The sequence below is a fragment of the Sebastes fasciatus genome, chromosome 3 (genome assembly GCF_043250625.1).
Source record: "Sebastes fasciatus isolate fSebFas1 chromosome 3, fSebFas1.pri, whole genome shotgun sequence".
In the NCBI taxonomy this organism is placed as follows: Eukaryota; Metazoa; Chordata; class Actinopteri; order Perciformes; family Sebastidae; genus Sebastes; species Sebastes fasciatus.
The window spans coordinates 39,065,618-39,087,830 of record NC_133797.1 but is presented as its reverse complement, the minus strand read 5'-3'; the positions used below and the strand labels follow the sequence as shown (position 1 = coordinate 39,087,830).

At 42.6% G+C, this 22,213-nt stretch overlaps 1 protein-coding gene across 1 annotated transcript in view; it reads left to right on the top strand.

Annotated features, from left to right (window-relative positions):
* The first annotated feature begins 1,640 nt into the window (after positions 1-1,640).
* cacng2b (calcium channel, voltage-dependent, gamma subunit 2b) overlaps positions 1,641-22,213 on the top strand; it is a 74,618-nt gene continuing 54,045 nt past the window's right edge. Inside the window, exon 1 of the mRNA XM_074630892.1 lies at positions 1,641-2,141. Coding sequence (XP_074486993.1) covers positions 1,931-2,141 — 211 coding nt within the window. The 5' untranslated portion in view covers positions 1,641-1,930. The remainder of the gene's footprint in view (positions 2,142-22,213) is intronic.

The window sequence follows — 22,213 nt, the reverse complement described above, 5'->3', positions numbered from 1 at the left end:
TGTGTCGATTTTTTTCATCCTCTGCTTCTAACCATCATCCACCCCCTCCTCCTCCTCCTCCTCCTCCTCTCCTCTCTCCACTTCTATCTCAGCTCTGCGAAGAAGAAGAAGAAGAAGAAAACGAGGAAACCAACCAAAGGATTGATGTGTTGCTCGGCTTGACATTTTTTTATCTTTTGTTATTTTTTGGCGCACATAATCCCCCACACAGCCTGACAGCCTTCTCCAAAACCAAAACCAAACCAAACATTTGCTTCTTTTTGGTGATTCCTGATGATTTTCATGTGATGACACTAAACGGCTGTGTGTGTTGTGCTCCGGTTGGCCGTGATATAACCGTCTAGGATCGTGTTTTGGATGCTGGAGGAAGAGGCTCAGACGCTCCGGGAAGCTCCGTCCAACCCCCCAGGTCCTCCTCGTTCCTACCGGCTGCATGAGCGGTGATGCTCGGCCTGTCCGCCTGGATGCGCCCCTCTCTCCGCGGTGTTCCGTCGGTACCGCTGCCTGTATCCCCCTGTATCTATAGCACATTTCCACTGTCGCCGGAGAAAGGTCTAGGGACCACATATGGAAACTGGGGATCAGAATTTTAGGAAAAAGGAAAACTAAGCAGGCTGTCGTTTCATTTTTCTTAACTTAATATTTTTTTTCTTCCTCTTTTTGGCTTTTTTTTTTATTATTTGGAGAGAGGGGGGTTAATCGTCCCTGGTTGGTTTTTATTTCCCTTCATCTCTTAAAGGAATGGCTGGTTTTCATGGCAGTCATGGTACCGGCTGATTATTTGGCATTATTTATCATTCTGTCCTTGATTTGTTGGGGGGAGCGTTTCATTCTGCTGGTTTGAATTTGTTCTTTTCATTTCTTTCAGCACATCCAGTCCTTATTTATTTATTTATTTCTGGGCCCTGCCTTCCTGTCTGTCTTGCCTGCCTTTCTTTTCCCACAGAATACATGTGATTCTTCAGAGATGAGCCTCCATAACTCACTGATCCACTGGGGAACATCAAGGTAGTCAGATCTCATCCTGAATCGTGTCATCATCTGTTGGAGGTCTCTGCTTTTTTTTGGGGCCATTTTAAAAGATACCAGGCTGCCAACTGTGTTAGTCTTAACCACCCTCCACCTCCACAACACCCCCCCCCCCCCATGTTTCTTCATCCCTTTTCAGTATGAATTAATTCACACTGCGTGCATGTGTGTGTTCATCCGTGCACAGGTGTGTGTGAGTGAAAGTTTAGCTGTGTGAGTGTGTGTGTTAGTGTGTGTGTTTGTGTGTGTGTGAATAACAGTGTAGGCTGTATGTGACGGCCTATGTGGGAAAAAGCAAGCGCTACATGCACATCACTCCATACATCACCGTCGAAGCTGTGAGGATTGTAATAACTGCTTAAGTCGGCTCAGAAAGCCAAACTGAGACCCGAGACGACCACAAGAGAAACAGAGCAGAATCCTCCATCTTCTCATTATCTTGGCCTTTTTCAGAGTTTGACGTTTAGAGGCCTTCCAACTCAACAAACTAGGCCTAGATCCCAGACCAGGTCTCTTGTGGGATCTGCTAGAAGCCTGTGTTTTTAGGTCAACATTTTTTTTTTCTTTTTTTTTTCCAGAGCAGGAACTTACTGCCACTTGAGGACTAGAAACCTTTGTAGCTGAGGGTTCTGTCGTCCTCGCCAAAGTCTGTTTGACCCGTCTGTTGGGCCAAACCTCCACCCTCATCTTCATTTTTCACTTGGTTGCTGGTTCCACCCCAAAACCAACCATACGATTTCCCCCGAGCTCCCCTAATTCCCCAGCCGCCCCCCGCTACCGTCGTCCACCCGACGCCGCCCACCCCCCGTTTTCCGAGCTGGCGTGGCGACGCAAACTCACAAATATTTACTTCCTGTACATCAAGAGGAAAGGGGGCCCCCCTTTCGTGGAATGCGGCAACATGGGTGTGTTTGACCGCGGAGTTCAGATGCTGCTGACCACGGTGGGGGCCTTCGCCGCCTTCAGCCTTATGACCATCGCCGTGGGGACAGACTACTGGCTGTACTCGCGCGGCGTCTGCAAGATCAAGAGCACCAACGAGAACGAGACCAGCAAGAAGAACGAGGAGGTGATGACGCACTCGGGCCTCTGGAGGACCTGCTGCCTGGAAGGTACTGAAGAAGCCACATATATATATACATACACAGATACACCACCAACAACACCAACACCACCCCGCTCAGGGGGAGATCGATTCCTACATGCCCACACACACACACACACACACACACACACACAGTCCTGCATCTGCTCTCACATGCCCACACTATTCTGTATGTACTCTGCATCCAATTCTACACATGGAAACGCTCACTCTCTCTAACCTACACACACCTCTGCTCTATGTCTATCTATCTATCTATCCATCTGTCTATCTATCTATCCAACAAAGTCTCACGATAGTTCGTGAAATAGTCACAAAATGTAATCGATTTGATTTGTGTACAAAGGCACTAATTTCCCTTTTTTTGTGACGCTCAGATCAATTTAAAGGGACTCTGTAAGAATCAGAAATTGCTTGTTAGCAGCGACACCTGTGGCCGTTAAGTCAACGGACGTCAGCGTCCTGTTGCTCGCGCTTGTGCTCGCTCTACATAGACATGAACGAGCGTCGGTCAAAACAGTGAGGCGACACACGTCAGCTAAAAGCACAATATCACTCTATATTTCAGCTGCTTGGCAGTAATGTTAGCTGACCAGACGAAGGTCTCTCCATGAATCACTGCTGATCCTTGTGTTGGCTTTTCCTGCCTCAGCCTCCCGACCGCGGTCAGAAGGAACAGGGGAGACACCGGAGTTTTGGTCGGAGACGATAACGTAACTCTTCTGCAGTGTGTAGTGTGTTAGAGGTGGAGCGAGAGAGAACGAGCGTGGTGTGTGAGTGAATGCAAGCAGAGGAGCAGAGTACAGCAGAGACTCCGGCCCTGGAAACCAAAGCTACGGTCTCCCCTGTGTCTTCTGACCGCGGTCGTGGGGCCGAAGCAGGAAGAGTTGACACTGTTTAACAGACGGGCTTCACTAGATAGAACTTTGCGGTTTTGGTGCTTCCGTGTAGTTTGTGTTGGAGTCTGGGTCTGAAGAGCATAGCCACACGCGAGCGCGCACGGGACACCGACCCGCAATGATTTATACGTGTGAGAAGTTACAAACAGTACCTTTAATTAGGCTTAGGCAACAAAACTACTTGGGTTTAGGAAAAAAATCGCGGTCTGGGTTAAATTGAAATGGTGGAACTTAAATACAGAACATGATAAATAAATCTACTTTGACTTGTGGTTTCACACGGGACACTAACACTCCTGGGCGAAAGTCTGGTGTTTTTTAACCCACCCATCCACCCCGACCTCCTCTCTACGTGGCGTTCACCTCTCTGTCTTACTTCCCGGTTCACAATTATGTGAAATACATACAAATTGATTTTTTTTGCTGACCATCATTCATGTACACAAATCAATACATTCAATTTTGTAACTATTTCACGAACTGCTGTGCGACTGGACTGATCTATATATCTATCTATCTATCTATATATCCATCTATCTATCTATCTATCTGTGACATCATATCCTTATTTGCTAAGCATTACAAGCCCCACTCTTTCATTTCATAATGATTTACTTTTACTTTTAAAATTGCAGCATCCTTCACATTTAAGTAAGGTGTAGGAAGCCTTCTACTTTATATCTGTAGTGTTGAAATGTTGAGCGATGAATGCAGCTTCTTTCCAACAGGTGATTTGGATGAAGTTCCCAACAAAAGGTGTTTGGTTGCTTTCCTTGTCCTGGGTTTGGGTTGTCAAATCGGTCCGTCATGGCCGCTGTACAGATTGCTCTTTTAACTGTCCCGGCAGCTCGGCTCACTTAGCAACCTGCCACACCGGACCCCAAAGGACACGCATGGTCCAGCCCAGCGAGGTATACAGCCGGTGCATATGGCCACCAGTCCTGCTATAAGCTTGCAATTGTTGTCGTTTTACATTCTGTTGAAAGGGGAAAAAAAATACGTAAAACTTTGCGTTTATTTTCATGACGGGCTGAGAAATCTCCAGTCTGTATTTAGATAGGTGAACAGGCACACTATTTTCATTTTAATTTATATATTTGACCTTCTTTTGAGTAAACTCTCTCTTCTCTGTGGCAGATGGATACACCGGTGCCACGTCCCGGCATTCTTCTGGGTGTGTTGTTTGTTGAACCATCATAGGAGGTTTGACTGAACGTTAGAATGCGATTTGTTTTTGCATGGGACAAGGAATTGTGTCCCCCGTTTCTGACAGAGGACACACATTGAGAAATAGACGTTGAAGTTGGGGTCTGACTGCACCACATGGGGTCTTGGTCAGAACCTGTACCTGGTTTTAAAAATGTTCATGTCTCTCCTTGGGGCTTGTGGCAAAAATTACAAACATGTTTGAACTTTTTGAGTTCAAATCGGGACAGTTGCGTTTGAAATGATACAGGTTTGTTTGGGAGCTGAAATGGAGAAAAGAACTGACTTTGCCCAGCGTAACATATCATTGAAACTTGTGGACAGAGAAAAGTGTTGGGTGTGTGCATGAGAGAGAGAGAGAGAGAGAGAGAGAGAGAGAGAGAGAGAGAGAGAGAGAGAGAGAAATGATGTGAAGGAAAAACAACATCATGTAGTGTGTGTGACTCCATGTTATATCTTGTAGTGTGAGTATATTACTGATCATATGGGTGGATTTTAAAACTCCTGTGATCTGAGCCTGTCCTCGTCCTAATCCCAACAACAGCCACTAAATACCTAAATGTTCCCCTTAACTTCAGCCTGTTTCTAATTCCAACCTTAACATCATACATATAAGTATCTTAAGCCCCAACGTCTAAAAGAAGAGAGTGCTAAACACTCCTCACATTTAAAAGTTTGCAATACAAGAGTACACACACACACACACACACACACACACACACACACACACACTGCAGAGGGTCAGGACACGCTCATACCTACACCATGCCTGTGTGATCCATCTTCATCCTGAATCACATATTAACTCTGCCCCAGATTCAACCCGATCCAGAGGACGAAGCTGTGTGCTGATGGCACAGTTTCAGTGCATTTGTGGTATTTTCTCCCGTGATTCGGTTGGTCATCTTTCAGCGAATGTCACAAGAAGAGACGCTGTCTTGTCATTATAAATGTGGGTTTATGAGAGAAGGAAGGACAGAGAAAAAAAATAGAGACGACAGAGAAAGTTTGACACAGCTGCCTGAATGCCAGATTTTGTCCAGATTACAACTTTGAGCCAACAGTTTTATGTGCTAATGTTGTATAAACACATTGAAATTAACATCTATTGCTGGGTGCACACTTCACGAGAATCAAGACAATTTTGGCCCCTCCCGACAATCGGCAGCAAAGCCGTGATTGGTTGAAGATGATCTTTCCAGATATTCCTGTGTGAGGTGTAGATGTTAAGAGTGTTTTTTACATCCCCCGATCGGCTCGGAAGTCCATCCTGGCCGCACGGATCTCAAATCGTAAATATTAAACATGTTCAATATTTACGATGGGATATCAAGTTGTGTGTGGGGAACCCCGAGGACAGCCGATGATGCCGTCACGTTGGAAAGAACGATAGCCAACTGGGAAACAAATTGACTGAAGCGGAAGGACACAACCGACGTCATGGCGGCAAATTCAAAACGTGTAGCATAAAGTAGTAGTAAGATGGAGCTCAGAAATGGAGGAACAACTTGTTGATTTGTGGCAACAACACAAGTGTTTATGTAACGTGTCTCCATGACTTCATCCATCCATTAGGCTTGCCGTGGTAGTCAGTGTTACCGGTGTTACCGGTGTTACCGGTGTTACCGGTGTTACACGGTGGTAGGGCACACACCGATTAGATTACGTACCCACTGTACGTTTAGTTCATTTTCGCGTAAACACAAAACGTGAAGCATAAAGTAGTAGTAAGATGGAGCTCAGAAATGGAGGACCAACTTGTTGATTTGTGGCAACAACACAAGTGTTTTTGTAACATGTCTCCATGACTTCATCCATCCATACTTTGTGAACTTTCAGTACAAAGTGGTGCAAAAACTAACATCGTTATTTCTTCCTGCCCGTTGTCCGTCATGTTTGTTCACGTTTGATTGCGAGTTATTTTGCATCATCTCCCTTTTTTTTTTTAATCGGGACTCTTGTTGTTCATGAATGAATCTGTTAGTGTGTGGTGTGCTGCTGTTTTGGCCAAGTTGTTGCCCTCCACACACACTACAGGAGCAAAACTGTGAAAATGAACATAACATGTAGTTATGTGTGGGCTCGCTCACATTTTCAACATCTGAGTGTGAGCCAGCCTTAAAGTGGTAATTATGTTGTAGTATGACACATGTTGCTGAGTCAACACTCTTTCTATAGTTTGATGTATGACATAATAAGCACTTACCTATTACTCATGCACTGTGTACGTGTGTGCGTGTATGATTGCGTGCACTCATGCATATCCTGTTATGGTGTGGATGCCGTGACATGACTCTCTTACTGTCACGTTGGTTGATCCTGTCGCACACCTGGTGTTATCCATTGTCTCAAGGCCTCGATGTGACATTAAAATCTATCATCAGAGAAACCGGAACGAGCCCCCTCAGCTCACCTTCAAGTGTAATAGCTAATCTCTTTACAACATGCCAACTAAAGATCTACAGATCTGACATTATACAGAAAAATGAGCAAAAGTTGGAGGAGTTCAAGCAACGCAACGTGACATTTAAATGTTGTATCTTAATCAGTAAGAACTAGTGTCAACATAATGTCAAATCACTCATCTTAAAATGAAATAAAAACCCTTAATTCACACAAACAAATGCTCATCTCTCCGCAGTCATTACCTTACATTGCATAATGCTGTCTTCTAGCAGCAGTCTTGTCACATATCGTTGTCAGTAAAACTCACAACCTATGCTCACATTATACTTTTTAGCTAATGTTTTCTGTCCTTGTGTTTGGTTCACTAAAGTCTATTCAGGTTCAGACAGGTGATTTATCTGCCGCCAACAGGGCCGATATCACAGCACACCATGTGCAGGTGAAGCTGAAACATTATAATAGACAGAAGGCTGTTTAAATAAATCCCACATTACATCATTACATTCAGTATTTCTTCACTGCCCCAGAAAAAAAAAGATATATTTTCTCAGCGTTCCTTTCTTGGCCTCCATCCTTTGCTTCATCTGTATTCTGTTACAGTAGCTAACGGTTAAACAGATTGAAACATATGCAGAATCAAATACTATACTGTATTATTCATCATTATTTATTCAAACAGCAGTTTTACAATTGCTTGTACAGTTTTATTGATGCTTTCAAAGCTTTGTGGAGGCCTTGCCCCTGGCTACATCTCTGATCGTTTGAAGAGGTCAGGCCTTGGGGCTCTTAGGCTTGAGACAGCAGCCGTGTTTCCATGCACACTGCACAATTCACATTGGAAAAGCTGTTTGGAAAAAGCTAAATTTGATACAACTTTCTGAAAAATGTTGTCGAAAAATAGTTGATGCGCTTAATGGGATATGGAAACGCGAACATTTAACTCATATGACTGATCAGCTGTTTCTCCTGTTGCCGTCTTCTTGGATATTTCCATAACGTGTGAATGCTTGTCCTCGTCTCCGGTTAACAAGAAACATGTCCGATACTCGCTGACATGAAAGAGCAATTCAAACTTGCCCAATTGAAACAAATTCCTAAAGACCTCTCTCCTTTTCTCTCGTAGATGGTTAGATGGTCCAGGAGACTTGTTTTGTTTCCGGTTCACAACCTCTACTTCTTCTTCTACTCTGTTTACTGGCAGATAACAGCCATGCGTAGCCTATAGCGCCAACTAATGACACCAAACTATACTGTAGCCGAGTTTATTGGCTCCAATCCAGATAATGGAAACAAGCCTAGTTTGCGTTTCTTTTTTTTGCGACATTTCAAAAGTTTGCTTAAAATTCCCTTGACTATTGAATGGAAACACGACTAGTGATGTTTTAGCTATTCCATTGTCTAAATCGGAATCTAGGTTAAAGAAAAGAAAATGATGTCCAAGCAGTTGCTGTTAACCATCCACATCTATGAGCATCTCCAGAATGTCCAACAAGAAATCACGTCTGATACACGCTTAAAGATTATGATGTGTAAACTAGATGACACCTGCAAGTGTGCAAAAGTGAAAGCCTTTTTAAAAGATATAGTTATAGATATAACTATGGTTCTATGAATTCCTGATGACCAACAGACACTTCCAATGTAGATTTACTTAGTTGTTATATTTACCTACAAAACAAAACTACTTAGTTAGGCATTTATTAAGTTACGTAACAAAACTACGGTGAAATAAGTCAACATTGACTTGGTTTCACATGGGACATGAATAGTGGACTCCTGGTTGAAAGTCTGTGAAAGTTTGTTTGACCCATACACCTCCACTCCCACCCACCCTAAGTGGACTTTATCTCTCTTTATACTACTTTATATTTACTTTTCGTAGGTATACTGTTTCTACGAACGGTGTATGAGACCAGTCACTTGATCTGAGCGTCTAATAATGAAGCAGATGGGTTTCCATTGGAGTGAGTTGAAAGCCCGGTGTGTCTCATACTGACACTAAAGGGTGCCTCGGCGCGTCGGTATCAGACGCCGAGGGGCGCTGACCAGGCATACGGTGGGGGCAGGTTAGGAAGGCTGGTTGGTGATAAACAGCAAGAAGAGTAGCCAGCAGACCCAAACTAACACAAGTGTCTTACTAGCTGCTAATGCTAGCCCTCTGGGGACAAAGGTGGCCACTTTCCTGAGATGCTTTGATGCTTAGTAGTTGTGATATAAATGTGAAAGTGTTGTGAGATGAACGCTGGCTATGCTGCCTCTGGAGGCGACTACTGGCATTGGCAGTGTGACGTGAATGCTGGTTATATACTGTACATAACCTGCGCAAAAAAAAGGCAGGAAGGAAAATGGAGATTTGGTGGATGTCACACCTTTATCAGGCTGTCAGTCAACGTTTCACACGGGACACAAACTACTACCACCACTCCCGGTCGCCCTGAGTGGACTCACTCTATTGAACGGGTTGAATGATTATCATTTTCTATGAGAAAGGAAAATTGAAGAAAAAGGAATTGTTCTGTATTTTGTGCTCACGTTCTTTTCATCTTATCATCCTGAACTCGTCTCAATGATTAGCTGGTTTTATTTTAAATGACCTCAAAAGAAGACTTGTTTCACATCCTGCTTTTTCAAGCTCTGTTGAAAATGTGGTGCACGTGTGATCAAAGCTACCTGTGATCAACCATGTGACCACATTATGTAATCACATTAAAGACAAGGTCAGGGGTATACATTCATTGCTGGAACTTCTCAGACGGCCGGTTTGTTGTGGACAAAATAGTGTTGATTTTTTTTAAAGACATGAAATCTTGGCAGAGGTTGCAAAATTGTGTCAAATCACCGACACATTTTGTCGATGTGAATGCAGCCACGCCGACTCACTCCATGTGATATGCTTATTTTCCCAGCTAAGTGGCTTTACTTTTCACACTCTAAGCTCGCTCGGTGTCCTTGGCACCGGAGATTTGAAATGGTTAAGAGCAGAGAGGAATCTGAGAGAGATCCAGCTCTCTCTCTCTCTCTCTCTCTCTCTCTCTCTCTCTGTGTGCTTCGCCTTCAGAGCTACAGTTGCTTTATAGCTGCGTGGTGCAGAGAAGAGAAAGAGAGAGAGAGGAATTGGGAAGTGTTGAGAAAAGAGAAGAAAAAAAAAGAGGGAGAAAAAAGAACAAGAGAGAGAAAGAGCAGGCAGCCCTGGTTTTCTGTCACACCCCCTCAGGCATCCTGTGCTATCTTTAACACACAGGCCTACGTTCTATCTAACCTATCTTGCCCCGGCTTTTAACACAATACGTCACAGTGAATGCTTTTATTTTAATGCTCGGGACATGATGCATTTGCAGATACCACTGAATGACTGACTGTCATCACAGCGACATGGTAGCATCACAAAACAGGAAAGATCACACATGACAGTTTCATGTTGAGTTCCTTAGAGCATGCTCAGGCCTGTGTTCAAATGTAATGGTGTTTGAGTGTGTGTGTGTGTGCGTGTGTGTGTGTGTGTGTGTGTGTGTGTGTGTGTGTGTGTGTGTGTGTGTGTGTGTGAGGCAGGCTGTCTCAGAGTGCATTACGGCGATGACATTAATTATGCTAATAGCCATCAGCTCCGTTAGCTTTGCAGTGCTGATCGTCAACAGAGCCTCTCCACGCTGCCTCTTTATCTAAAGCTCCAGCTACTGATACGCCGGGATAGAGAGTAACTAATTACTACATGGAGTCAGATTACAAAAACAAAATAATGCACACCGCCATTTTTTATCTAAAGCTCCAGTTAGTGGTTCAGTGCATGGGGAGCGCAAATGACATGTAATCTGATTACTGAGATGGAACTAAATCACATGATCTCATTGAGACGTGTTGTTGGTAGAGACGGGGACGAGCAGATTACGTGTGATCTGATCGATATGATGAGAAGAGATGATTACAAGCAGATCCATTTGAAAGTCGGTTGATTATACGAGATGAAATGATCTGTTAACAGTGTTCAGATTACAGCCTACACTTGTCACAATGCAAATAATGACCTTTCATGTTGTCCTGTTCTGTTCCGGTTCTTAGTCTCTTGGTCAGATAACGACCATTAACCCTCTGAGACCCACAATAGACCCGTTTTAGTCTTTATTTAGTGAAGTACAGGGGGTCTTTAGAGGGAGATAGCAGGTCAACAGTAGATGTCACATACATAGAAGTGGTGTACATCATCTGAAAGCTGGGAACTTGAAGATTAAGATGCAGCTCAGCAGTGTGTCAAGTTGTTCTAGTGATACATCTGAAATAAACATTAATTACATTATTAATTAATTTAAATAAATTGTGAAAGTGTATAAGGGCTTAGAACATTATGATAGAAGTATATGACGGTCATCCCCATGCTCTATTATGTCTAATAAGTTGTTGCTACAATGTTTGGGTTGATACAATTTGTTAAACAGATTTGGTGCTAAATTTAACCATTTTTTACCGCTTGAAAATTGATATAAAAATGTATCAATAATCCTTCCAAAATACCACATTAAGTGACCAAGACCTTGAGGAACACCATAGAAGAAGCCATGCTGTGATTTGGTATCAAAAAACTTTTGACATTTGGAGATTTCTGCTAGAATCGCATTTCTTTTTCAGCGATTGTGGCTGTAAAGTTTCATGAGGCTGTGATTATCCTAGAGGTCACCACAGGTCATTTAATACAGTGAGGTTACAGTGAGTACACTACAATGAAATGGCTGCTATGGGGACTAACATCGTCACACATGAATACAGTTGGGCTCATTGGATCCACAAGAGTCTCAGCTTTACTCTGATACCCCATTTATGTAATTCCAAGACTGTTTAGAATTTGTACTGCATTCAAAAAACTGTTTTTTCCCCCAAAACTGCATGTGATTATCATAAAGTGGGCATGTCTGTAAAGGGAGACGTGTTGGTAGCCATGGAACCCATTTTCTAGACCCATTTGCGAGGGCCTCTGAAAGTCAGTAAAGTCGGTCGGGTCTCAGAGGGTTAACCTGTAAGAGTTTAATGAAGCATAGATTTTATTTGACTATTTTTTATGTCGTCTTGTTTCCTATATGTTGATGACTTAAAAATAAAAATACAAAAATGAGATGGAAATAAAACACATTTAACAAAATAAAAAATAAAAATGCATAACATAAAATGGAAAATAAACAAATACTGAATAATAATTATATTTTAATCAGTACCCATATTTGCAGAACAAAGACAAGTCACCTTGATGTGCCTGCTCTTTGGTTTCGGTGTTGGGGCTTCAACATGAATCAGACTACAGACCTTATGATGTACTAAAGTTACCCAAAGTGATGGCGTAATACAACCGATGTTTCCCGTATTTCCTGTAAGATCATGATCATTTCTATCGTCCCGAGAGGACTATCTGTTCTCTCTGGCTTCATCGACCCTCGTGAGCATTTCACCGTCTGCAACCAACACTGTGTTGTAATTCAGTATTTGATTTAAATCATAACGTTAATGATTGATCACCAAAGACCTGCGGCACTTACTGCAATTCAGTGACGAAAAGACTCTCCCCTCCGAGCTGACAACATTTGAAGTGCATATCAATGAACATTTGGAGGTGAACCCCGTCACTATAATGTATTCTTTCCACACATTTCTGACACCACAAGTGACCAATTTTAAGGAGAGCAAAGGTCAAATCCTTCCATAGAAAATGCTAAAAGATGTAACTCTCTATTTACGGTGTGTTATGGAGGAGTGCTGGGTAAGGAAATAAGAGCCATTGTTCTGCCTCTGCACCGAGGCTGGCAAACAGTCAGCATCCAGCAGCGCTCTGTGGGCGTGCTGCTGTTGATACTGTAATAGAAGTGACTGACGGGTCACGGCAGCTGTCAAACCTCAGCCGTCAATGTGCTGCAACCGCCCAACTCCTGGAGACTCCTCTTAACAAAGCAACCTAAAACTATTGGAAATTATATTTAGCTTCATAACGTAGTTAAATAGAAATATCTCCATCATGTAAAATGCAAGCCCACCAATGTTCCTGTTGTTACACTACATGACACCTTAAGATCCTTTAATGCATTCATTGTCAATCTAATATTACCTGAGATTCACTTTCAAACACAATAATTCAATCATTATTGGAAAAACTACAATACATGTTTGGTTCTACAAGGTGGATTGCATTTTTATTTTTCAGTTTACAGCTTTAATTTGAGCCTTTCTAGCATGGCTCCATGGGTGATGGTATTCATGGCAATAAAACAGTAAATGTATTTGTTTTTCATTTTCATTTTCAAGGAAAAAGCATGCAGGATATATCCCAGTGAGTAGATAAAAAGACCCAGTGTCCATGCAGCTGCTGATGGCAATACTGTAGGAACCTTATTCATCAACCTCAGTGTTGTAATGTCAATACTTCATCTTACATTAACCCCTTAATATGCAGTTTTACATTTTCCTACGAATGTCCAGCGTCAATTTCCGCTCCAATCTTTTCAAAATAAACTCCCATCTTCAAAGGACATAACTTTGTTTGGGTTAGGCGACAAAACCTCTTAGTTAAGATTAGGAAAAGATCCAACTTGGTTAGTCTTAGGGCAAGAAAATTGAAGATTGCATCGTGGTTAAGTTACGCCAAACCAGAAGTGGTTACGCTGCACAAGTGTGAACGCTCCACGACAAAAACGACTTGGTTAGGTTTAGGAAAAGATGGCGGTTTGGGTTAAAATAACACCGGAAGTGGCGTTACTTAAGTGCGGAAGTTATGTGACAAATAAATCAACGTTGACTTCAGGTTTCACACGGGACATGAACACTGGTCTCCTTGGGAAAAGTATGGTAGTATACTTGTTCTCAATTACATGGATCACATATGAATTAATTTTGTGGGATATATACGAATTACAGTGCATTTACTTTTTCGTAGGTATAGCTACGAACGGTGTATGAGACCAGCGTGAAAGAGTACATTTCACACAACACAGTCTCACGGCAGTTTGTGAAATAGTCACAGAATTTAATCTAAATATTTTATTCTTGTACATATAGACACAAATTTCCTTTATTTTTCGCGACATTCAGCACGACTTTCAACAACGTATTTTTTGTGCGTTTTCCTACAAATGTCCAGCAACACGTGACGCACATGTTCATTTCTGCTCCAGTCTCTTCAAAATAAAACTACTTTGATATGTTTAGGAATAGATCGACTTGGTTCGGCTTAGGCAACAAAACTACTAAGAAAAGATCGCGTTTTTTGTTAAAATAACACTGGAAGTGCTGTAACTTAAGTACGGAAGTTAATGACAAATAACTTTGACTTGTGGTTTCACACGGGACACGACCAGCGGTCTTCTGGGCGAAAGTCCTGTATTTTTTGACCCTCCCATCCACCCCGACCTCCTCCCTACGCGGCGTTTGCCGGTCTCAATACTTACCGGTTCAATTACAAAATCCATGTCGATGTACACGAATCAATACATTAATTTTGTGCTATCTTTATTATACACACATGCGGTACTAAACTATGTGTTTATTTGTGCTCATAATGGCATACACTTGTATAAAAGTGCTCACACACACGTCTCAGCCTCCTGATATCCATGCAGCCATCACTCGGTCCCCACACTGCTCCATCCGGCCGCCTATCCAGTCTGCTCCAGCTGGATTCACTCTGTGTTCCTGTCATCCTGGACGGATGGCCCCGTGTCGGTGGTCCAGCTGTGGAGGCTGGCTCCAGAGATCCAGCCTGTCGCGGACTTCCATGATGGATCTTGCCCCGGGACAGGCTCTCGTTCCTAGGCACAGACCGGAGCTGCCCCGGGGGCCCCGAGCCTTGACAGGTGGAGCTCAGCAGGATCTAAATGCTGCTATTAATCTCCATCACGGCAGGTTTGAGAGCGAGCGAGGTGTGTGTGACAGGAGATATGTTTCTGGGAATGAGGTGTGAGTGTCTGAGAGTGTCGGCGCTCTCTGTGTGTGTGTGTGTTTGTACCAGCATTCAATTTTAGCTTTCATCACACTCAAAATCATTCTGTTACTGAAGACATCTGAACCTCTTGAACCTTTGAAAACCTCCCCACAGTTCATAATTTCCATCAAAGCAGTACTGGCCTGGATTGAAAAAACACATCGTCCTCTGTGGTTGGAAAAAAACGACCTTTGGCTTTATGAAACCTTTTTTCACGTAAAACCCTTTAGGCCCTTTGCAAATTCACAATTATTAGTTGAGGGACAATGTTCAGCTGTGGCAGGTACATGTTTTAGAGGTTTCCTTGTGACGGCTGTGATAGATGCAGATCATTTATGATTAGGGCGGTCACAATAATCCCAATATTGCAATACCGCGCTATTGACAAGCCAACCGCGGAGGATGGCGAGCAACCGCCACAACCGCTGTGTTCACGTTTCTTTTCTTTTTTGAATTCTTTGTAACAGGAGTGAGGTGTATTTCCATTATGCTAGTGACGAGGCACTGAGCGTCTATTCTGCGCTATTGCCGAACGTATGGCGTTTACATTTTGACAGTTTTTTTTAATTTATGATGATTTATAATAACAATAAACATTATTTATATAGCACTTTTCAAAACAGCAGTTACAAAGTGCTTCACAGTTAATAATACAAACGCATAATAGTACACAGCATGAAGACATATACAGTTTGTAAAGTGGAAGCAGATACTCAACAATAAAAGCAATATAACCAACAAAACAGAATTAAAAGACAAATAAAACCAAAGCATATGCAAGCAACAAACTTATAAAAGAAATGATAAAGAAAAGCAGCAAGTCTTCACATTTGAGAAGCTACAACCAGCAAATGTTTAACAACTTTCCTTGAGAAATAAATCAGATGATTAATATTCTATATTATATTATTATAAGGTTTGCGCTGCAGTAAACAGTAAATGCAGATTAGTGTATTCATTTTGACTGTAATGTAAAGCTGAAGGAGTTGTGTCAGACACCAGAAACCAGTAAGTGGAGTTAACATCACTTTAATGATGGAATATGTGATCTTACATTTGTCATTTTGTTTGTATGATTTTACAGGATAAACATATTAAATATCTTCTCCAGCGGCGGTTCAACCACTAATGACCTTCTCCTCATTAGCTAATTAATGCAGTCGCTCCACCTTCAATTTACAGCAGCTCTCCTCTTCCTCTTTCATGGCAGCGCAGGGTGTCTGAGGCCACATGGCGCTGGGTAACTATGGCGATTCAGCGCTCTGTTGGCGGCACAAGGCCGCCTGTCAAACAGGCATCACGGCCTCTCAATCAAAGAGACTGTTTACGAGCACTCGCACACCACCTGGGACTGACACACACTCTGCTCCGCACCACGGGACGGACATCCATCACACACACACACACAAAGGGGAGTATCCACAGCACATTTACATGCAGGAACATGCACACACATAGATAGATATTCAGGTGTAGTAGGGACACCAGGACACACAACAGGCGTTTACAACATGTTTAAATATAACCTCAGCAAAATAACATCCCCACACATGTATCACATTGATTGTTTATCACTCTGTGTGTTATGATCCAGATTAAAAATCCATAAACACACAACACAAAACAAATCTGAAGATTGTGCTTTCTAGTCATCGACCTCACTGATAACTAGGAAGCACTAAACTAAATGCTTGAGGATCCAAAATATATTTAGAGAAATGTTACTGTGATAATGGTATATATTAACAGTTTATGTTGCAATTGACTTTTCTACACTCCTCCATGGTATATATGGACATATACACTCACCGGCCACTTTATTAGGTACACCTTGCTAGTACCGGGTGGTCTTCTGCTGCTGTAGCATCTGCTTCAAGGTTGGACGTGTTGTGCGTTCAGAGATGGTATTCTGCATACCTTGGTTGTAACGAGTGGTTATTTGAGTTACTGTTGCCTTTCTATCATCTCCAACCACTCTGCCCATTCTCCTCTGACCTCTGACATCAACAAGGCATTTTCGTCCACACAACTGCCGCTCACTGGATATGTTCTCTTGTTCGGACCATTCTCTGTAAACCCTAGAGATGGTTGTGCGTGAAGATCCCAGTAGATCAGCAGTTTTTTAAATACTCAGACCAGCCCGTCTGGCACCAACAACCATGCCACGTTCAAAGTCACTTAAATCCCCTTTCTTCCCCATTCCGATGCTCGTTTTGAACTTCAGCAAGTCGTCTTCACCACCTCTAGATGACGTAATGCATTGAGTTGCTGCCATGTGATTGGCTGATTAGCTATTTGTGTTAACAAGCAATTGAACAGGTGTGCCTAATAAAGTGGCCGGTGAGTGTATATATAAACTATGGCTATCAATTGATTGAAATATTTAATCGCAATTAATCACACTTTTTTTTTTTATCTCTTCAAATTGTACCTTAAAGGGAGATTTATCAAGTATTTAATACTCTTATCAACATGGGAGTGGGCAAATATGCTGCTTTATGCAAATATATGTATATATTTATTATTGGAAATCAATTAACAACACAAAACAATGACAGATATTGTCCAGAAACCCTCACAGGTACTGCATTTAGCATTTAGCTGGATGGGTCCAACAAACGCAAGGCTTTCATCCAGGAGACCGTTCATGTCCCGTGTGTTACGTTTTACTTTCACTTTAAAATCAACTATTCATTCGTGACCTGTGTTCACAACGTTCAGTGTCGTAGTTTAGTGTTTTCCTAAACCTAAACCTAAACCTGCAGTCTTAAAGTGACCCTAAGGGAAACTATAGTGGTATTAAAACAGAACATAAAGTGACACAAAGGGGGGGGTGACGAGTTGGGATGAGAACATGTTCATTCATTCATTTTAAGGACTTTTACAGGCTTGAAGAAATAAATCATCCAGTTTTACGCAGGAAAAAAATAAGATGTATAAGTAAAGAAACATATATATCATTTTGTGTAACAGGGATATTTCTCATTCCTTTAGTTATCTTGTGACGCCTCTGATAAACGTATTTAAGTTGAGAACCCACTCTCTTGCAGTATAGTAACAGAAAGTCATGTGTTTCACAGTGGAGTCCGGTGTTTTAGCGTATAGTAACAGTATGTCACGTTCTTTGTTTTACAGTATAGTAGGTTGAGTGTGGTGTAGCAGAGAGCTGTTGGCACCTCCACACAGTCTGTTTAACGCCTGGTGGGAGAGGTGCTGACAGGCCCAACTGCTCCCTAATCCTACACACATCAGGAGCCAAAGGGGATGACCAGGGAGCCCAGTGTGAGTGTATGAGCGATATGTATGTACAGGATGTCTCCTTCTACATCGATAGACACACTGCTGATTGCATTTTGGTACCTTTGATTAAATCACCTGTGCAGTCGTCCGACAACAGAAACAGAAAAATATAGAAACTCTTTACTCTCTAAGACAAAAAAGCACTATACACCGATCAGCCATGACATTAAGACCACTGACAGGTGGAGTGAATAACGTTGATTATCTCGTTACAATGGCACCTGGCAGCGGGGGGGTTATATCAGACAACAAGTGAGCATTTTGAACTTTGAACTTTGTGTTAGAAACAGAACAAATGTGCCAGTGTAAGGATGTGAGCGACACCCAAGGTTCATTGATGCACGTGGGGAGCAAAGGCTGGCCGGTGTTGTCTGATCCAGTAGAAGAGCTACTGTTGATCTAGACATGTCTGTAATAACAGCAGGACCATAGACTGTATATTAGAAGTAGATGTAGTCACCGTGACGCCACCCATTGGTTTGTGAACTACAGTTTTGAAGCCTTGAGTTCGGCATGTTGTTTTTTTGCAACAAGAAGTGGAACGAGAGGGTGGAGCTAAGTACAACTGAACGATGAATGAGACATTTTTATGAGGCCAAAATGTTACAATTAACTTTGATGAAGTGAAAACACACTGTGAAAGAGTTAAAGCTCTAAGACGAAAACACGGACAACTCCCAGACCGAACAACGCCGTGGTAGCGACCTGTCAATCACAAGATAGCCCCGCCCTGAAGCATCCTCTGCTTTATGGTCTATTTGACTCTAAATGGGACCATAATTTACTAAATGATTCATCATGATGTGCCGAAGAAGACTTGAAACTAAAGATTGAGACCATAAAAGTCTTCTTTTTTTTTAGAGTTTTGGTGGATTTTATGCAATCCATTTTTAATAGCAGCTGCTGTAGTGGATGTTGATTTGTCTAAGAAAAAAATGCTGAATGAGAGATCGAATTGAATTACAGAAGCTAGTGGAACAGATGCTAGTTGTCTAGAAATATACACAGTACATACACACAACAAACAAACACAAGTGCTTGAAAAAATACCATTTTCATATGTTCTAATTTGCTGTTTGGACTGTGTTTGTGTTTGTTTGTACGTGTTGCGTAGCCTTATCAAGTTCTCCGTCAGTGAAAATCAGCAGGTGTACGGTTGTGTTACCATTTTCAATCAACCACTGAATCTGTGGGAACAAAAAGCTCAATATTCTGGTGGTTGGCTGTGTGAGAGGCGCCCAGATGTCACAGCTCCCGTCCTCATGACACAAACCCAGCAAGGTGTCAGATCAGGGTTTTTATGGTCAGTGTGGAATGAGTTTACAGCTACGCGCCAGATGTGGCTAACTCATGGTGCAACAAGCAATTCCTCAGTGTGTGTGTGTGTGTGTGAGAGAGGCTGTGAGTTTCCCTCATTTGGGTAATGTTATATGCGCCTTGTGTGTGTTGAGAAGTGATTCTGTGTGTTCATTTACGTCTACCTTTGTGAGGACTAAGACCTTGAGAGTGAGGCCACACACAAATGACAAGCGAAAAGGCTAAAATGCGTACCTGCGACACGCTGAATGTCCGTGTAATGTCGTGGTATTTATACGCCTTCCTGTGAGACCAGGTTGTTTTTCTCTCATGATTTAGATGCTAGTTGTATCTTGATGCAGTAGTTGTCCAGTTGTGGCTCTGTCTACACTCGCTGCCTCGCCTCTCAGCAGAGTGTTAACCCCTAAAGAGTGGAGAAGGAAAGTAGGTAGCGATTACTATAATTAGCAGGTGAGTGTTTTCCTGAATTAATCCGTCATATCCTCCAGCTTTTCTGATTTCAGCGCTACAGTCACGGAGCGAAGCAGGAAACGGTATAGAGGAAACTGCACCTGAAGAGATTAAAATAGACCATTATTCAGATTTAGTCATTTGCATGAATTGGCTTTAGGCTTCTCTCTCTCCAAACAGTTACCATTGCGTAGCCTTTTGGGCACGTACAGGGTCTCAGGTGTAGCTTCTAATGGTTTCATCTACATTTATGAGTTGAGAGGTTGGTTCTAGCAATGCACCAAATTTATTTTGAGCGAGAGATAGAAGGAACTTTGTTGCGTGCTTCGGCAGTGTAAAATAGCCTTTCATGTGAAGTCATGGATGCACTGAAAACCGTGTAGGATTACAAAGTGTCCAATGACTTTCTGTTGGTCCGTATGCACTTCATTCCTGCAGTACTCCTCAGCCCTGCAGGACTGAATAGGAGAGTCACAGAGAGCCGTACAGTAAGTAGCTGTAGAGTGAATCAGTTACTGACACTTTTAACCGCTCACTGATCAATTGCAGCTGCTAAATGACCCAGTAAAAGACTGTGGTTGTACTGGGCAGGTGGTGCTGGTGTGTGAAAACGTAACAATGAGATGGAGTGCAGTGCCGAGACACAGCTTGCATGCTCATCCATTATTCCCCTGTTGGTTAAAGCTTCTCTATATCCTTATCTTGTTTTCAGTAGTCGTGTAACAGAGACAAAAAAAAAACACATAGTCAAGTCAATTTTATTTGTACAGCCTAAAATCACAAATTTGCTTCAGGGAGCTTTACAATCTGTACAGGATACGACTCCCTCTGTCCTTTACAGTACGACCCTCTCATCGGATAAGGAAAAACGTTACCAAAAAAAAACCTTTTAACAGGGAAAAAAACCCGGAAGAAACCTCAGGAAGAGCAACAGAGGAGGGATCCTCCTTCCAGGATGGACAGATGTGCAACAGAACAACATAATGAAAATACAAGATAGACAATCTATATGACAAAAAATGATATTTATAATGTGAACATATGTGAGAAGGTGGATCTAGGAGGATGTCGAGCAGCTTCCCAACGTCACCAAACATATAGCCAGAGCAACACGACCACCTCTCCACACCAAACAGGTAGAGCCAGAGCAACACAACCTCCTCTCCACGCCAAACAGATAGAGCCAGAGCAACACAACCTCCTCTCAATGCCAAACAGGTAGAGCCAGAGCAACACAACCTCCTCTCCATGCCAAACAGGTAGAGCCAGAGCAACACAACCTCCTCTCCACGCCAAACCGGTAGAGCCGGAGCAACACAACCTCCTCTCCACGCCAAACAGGTAGAGCTCGAGCAACACGACCAACACTCTCAATGCCAAACGGGTAGAGCCAGAGCAACATAACCTCCTCTCCACGCCAAACAGGTAGAGCCGGAGCAACACGACCTCCTCCCCACGCCAAACCGATAGAGCCAGAGCAACACAACCATCCTCTCCACTCCGAATAGATAGAGCCAGAGCAACACAACCTCCTCTCAACGCCAAACAGGTAAAGCCAGAGCAACACGACCACGGTTGGTGAATGAGGCCCAATGTCCTTAAAAGATGGTAGAATAGATCAGTCAAAATAAGGTGCTGCCAAATACAACATTATCTATCAGAAAGTATCCATAAAGGAAACTAAAAAGGGTTACAATAAAGAGTTTTATATTTAATTTTTTTTGGACTGCCATTATTTTGGAAAGCTCAACAACTATTCTGAAACCAAACCTGCACCCCCCTTGTGTAATCCACACAGTTGATATAATGTGATTTTGTTATGTGCAAGGTAGATGTTCGTCACTCATGCAAACAGCTGATGACATGGTAGAGAATGTGACTGCGCTGCTTTGAGCAAACGGGAAGCTTCTTCTCCACAGCCGGTACCGTATAGCTCACAAGTTGAGTCAGAATGAAGCGAAACGATTCAGCAGTTTTTCCTGAAGCCTCTCAGAGTTTGAGTTCAGGTCAGTGCAGTGACAGCCGCACGTGGACACAAAATGACCTCCAGCTAGTCTGCTTGTTTGTTGTTTTTGTACCTCTGCTCAGATGTGCTGACGGACAGGTGACACACGCAGAAACAACTTTATTCAGCGGAGGATTGCAGCGAATGAGTGTGAGAGTAAAGGGGTTTGCATTTCCGTGTGTCTATACGAGCATTATTTTTAAACCTCGTTGTGAATTAAGTGACTGTTAAAACACATCTCGTCGGCCATCTGCTCGCTGCACAGTAGACTGTCATTTCTCTCACAACATCACGTTGCAGTGTTTTGAAGCTCCAGAATGTTTGCTGTTGTCTTTTTGTAAAGACTTTCTGTTGAATATGTCAGAAAAAAACACCTCAAACAGATGCCTCATTTCTAGAGACCTGTAGTTTTAAATGCTTCTCCAACAGGAACAATCATTAACGCCAAATTCACACCAGAGCAGCGGCGAAATGCGGCCTTCAGCGAGCTGCCATGTAATGTCAACCCGGTCTCACGACAGGCATATAAATACCACGACATTACA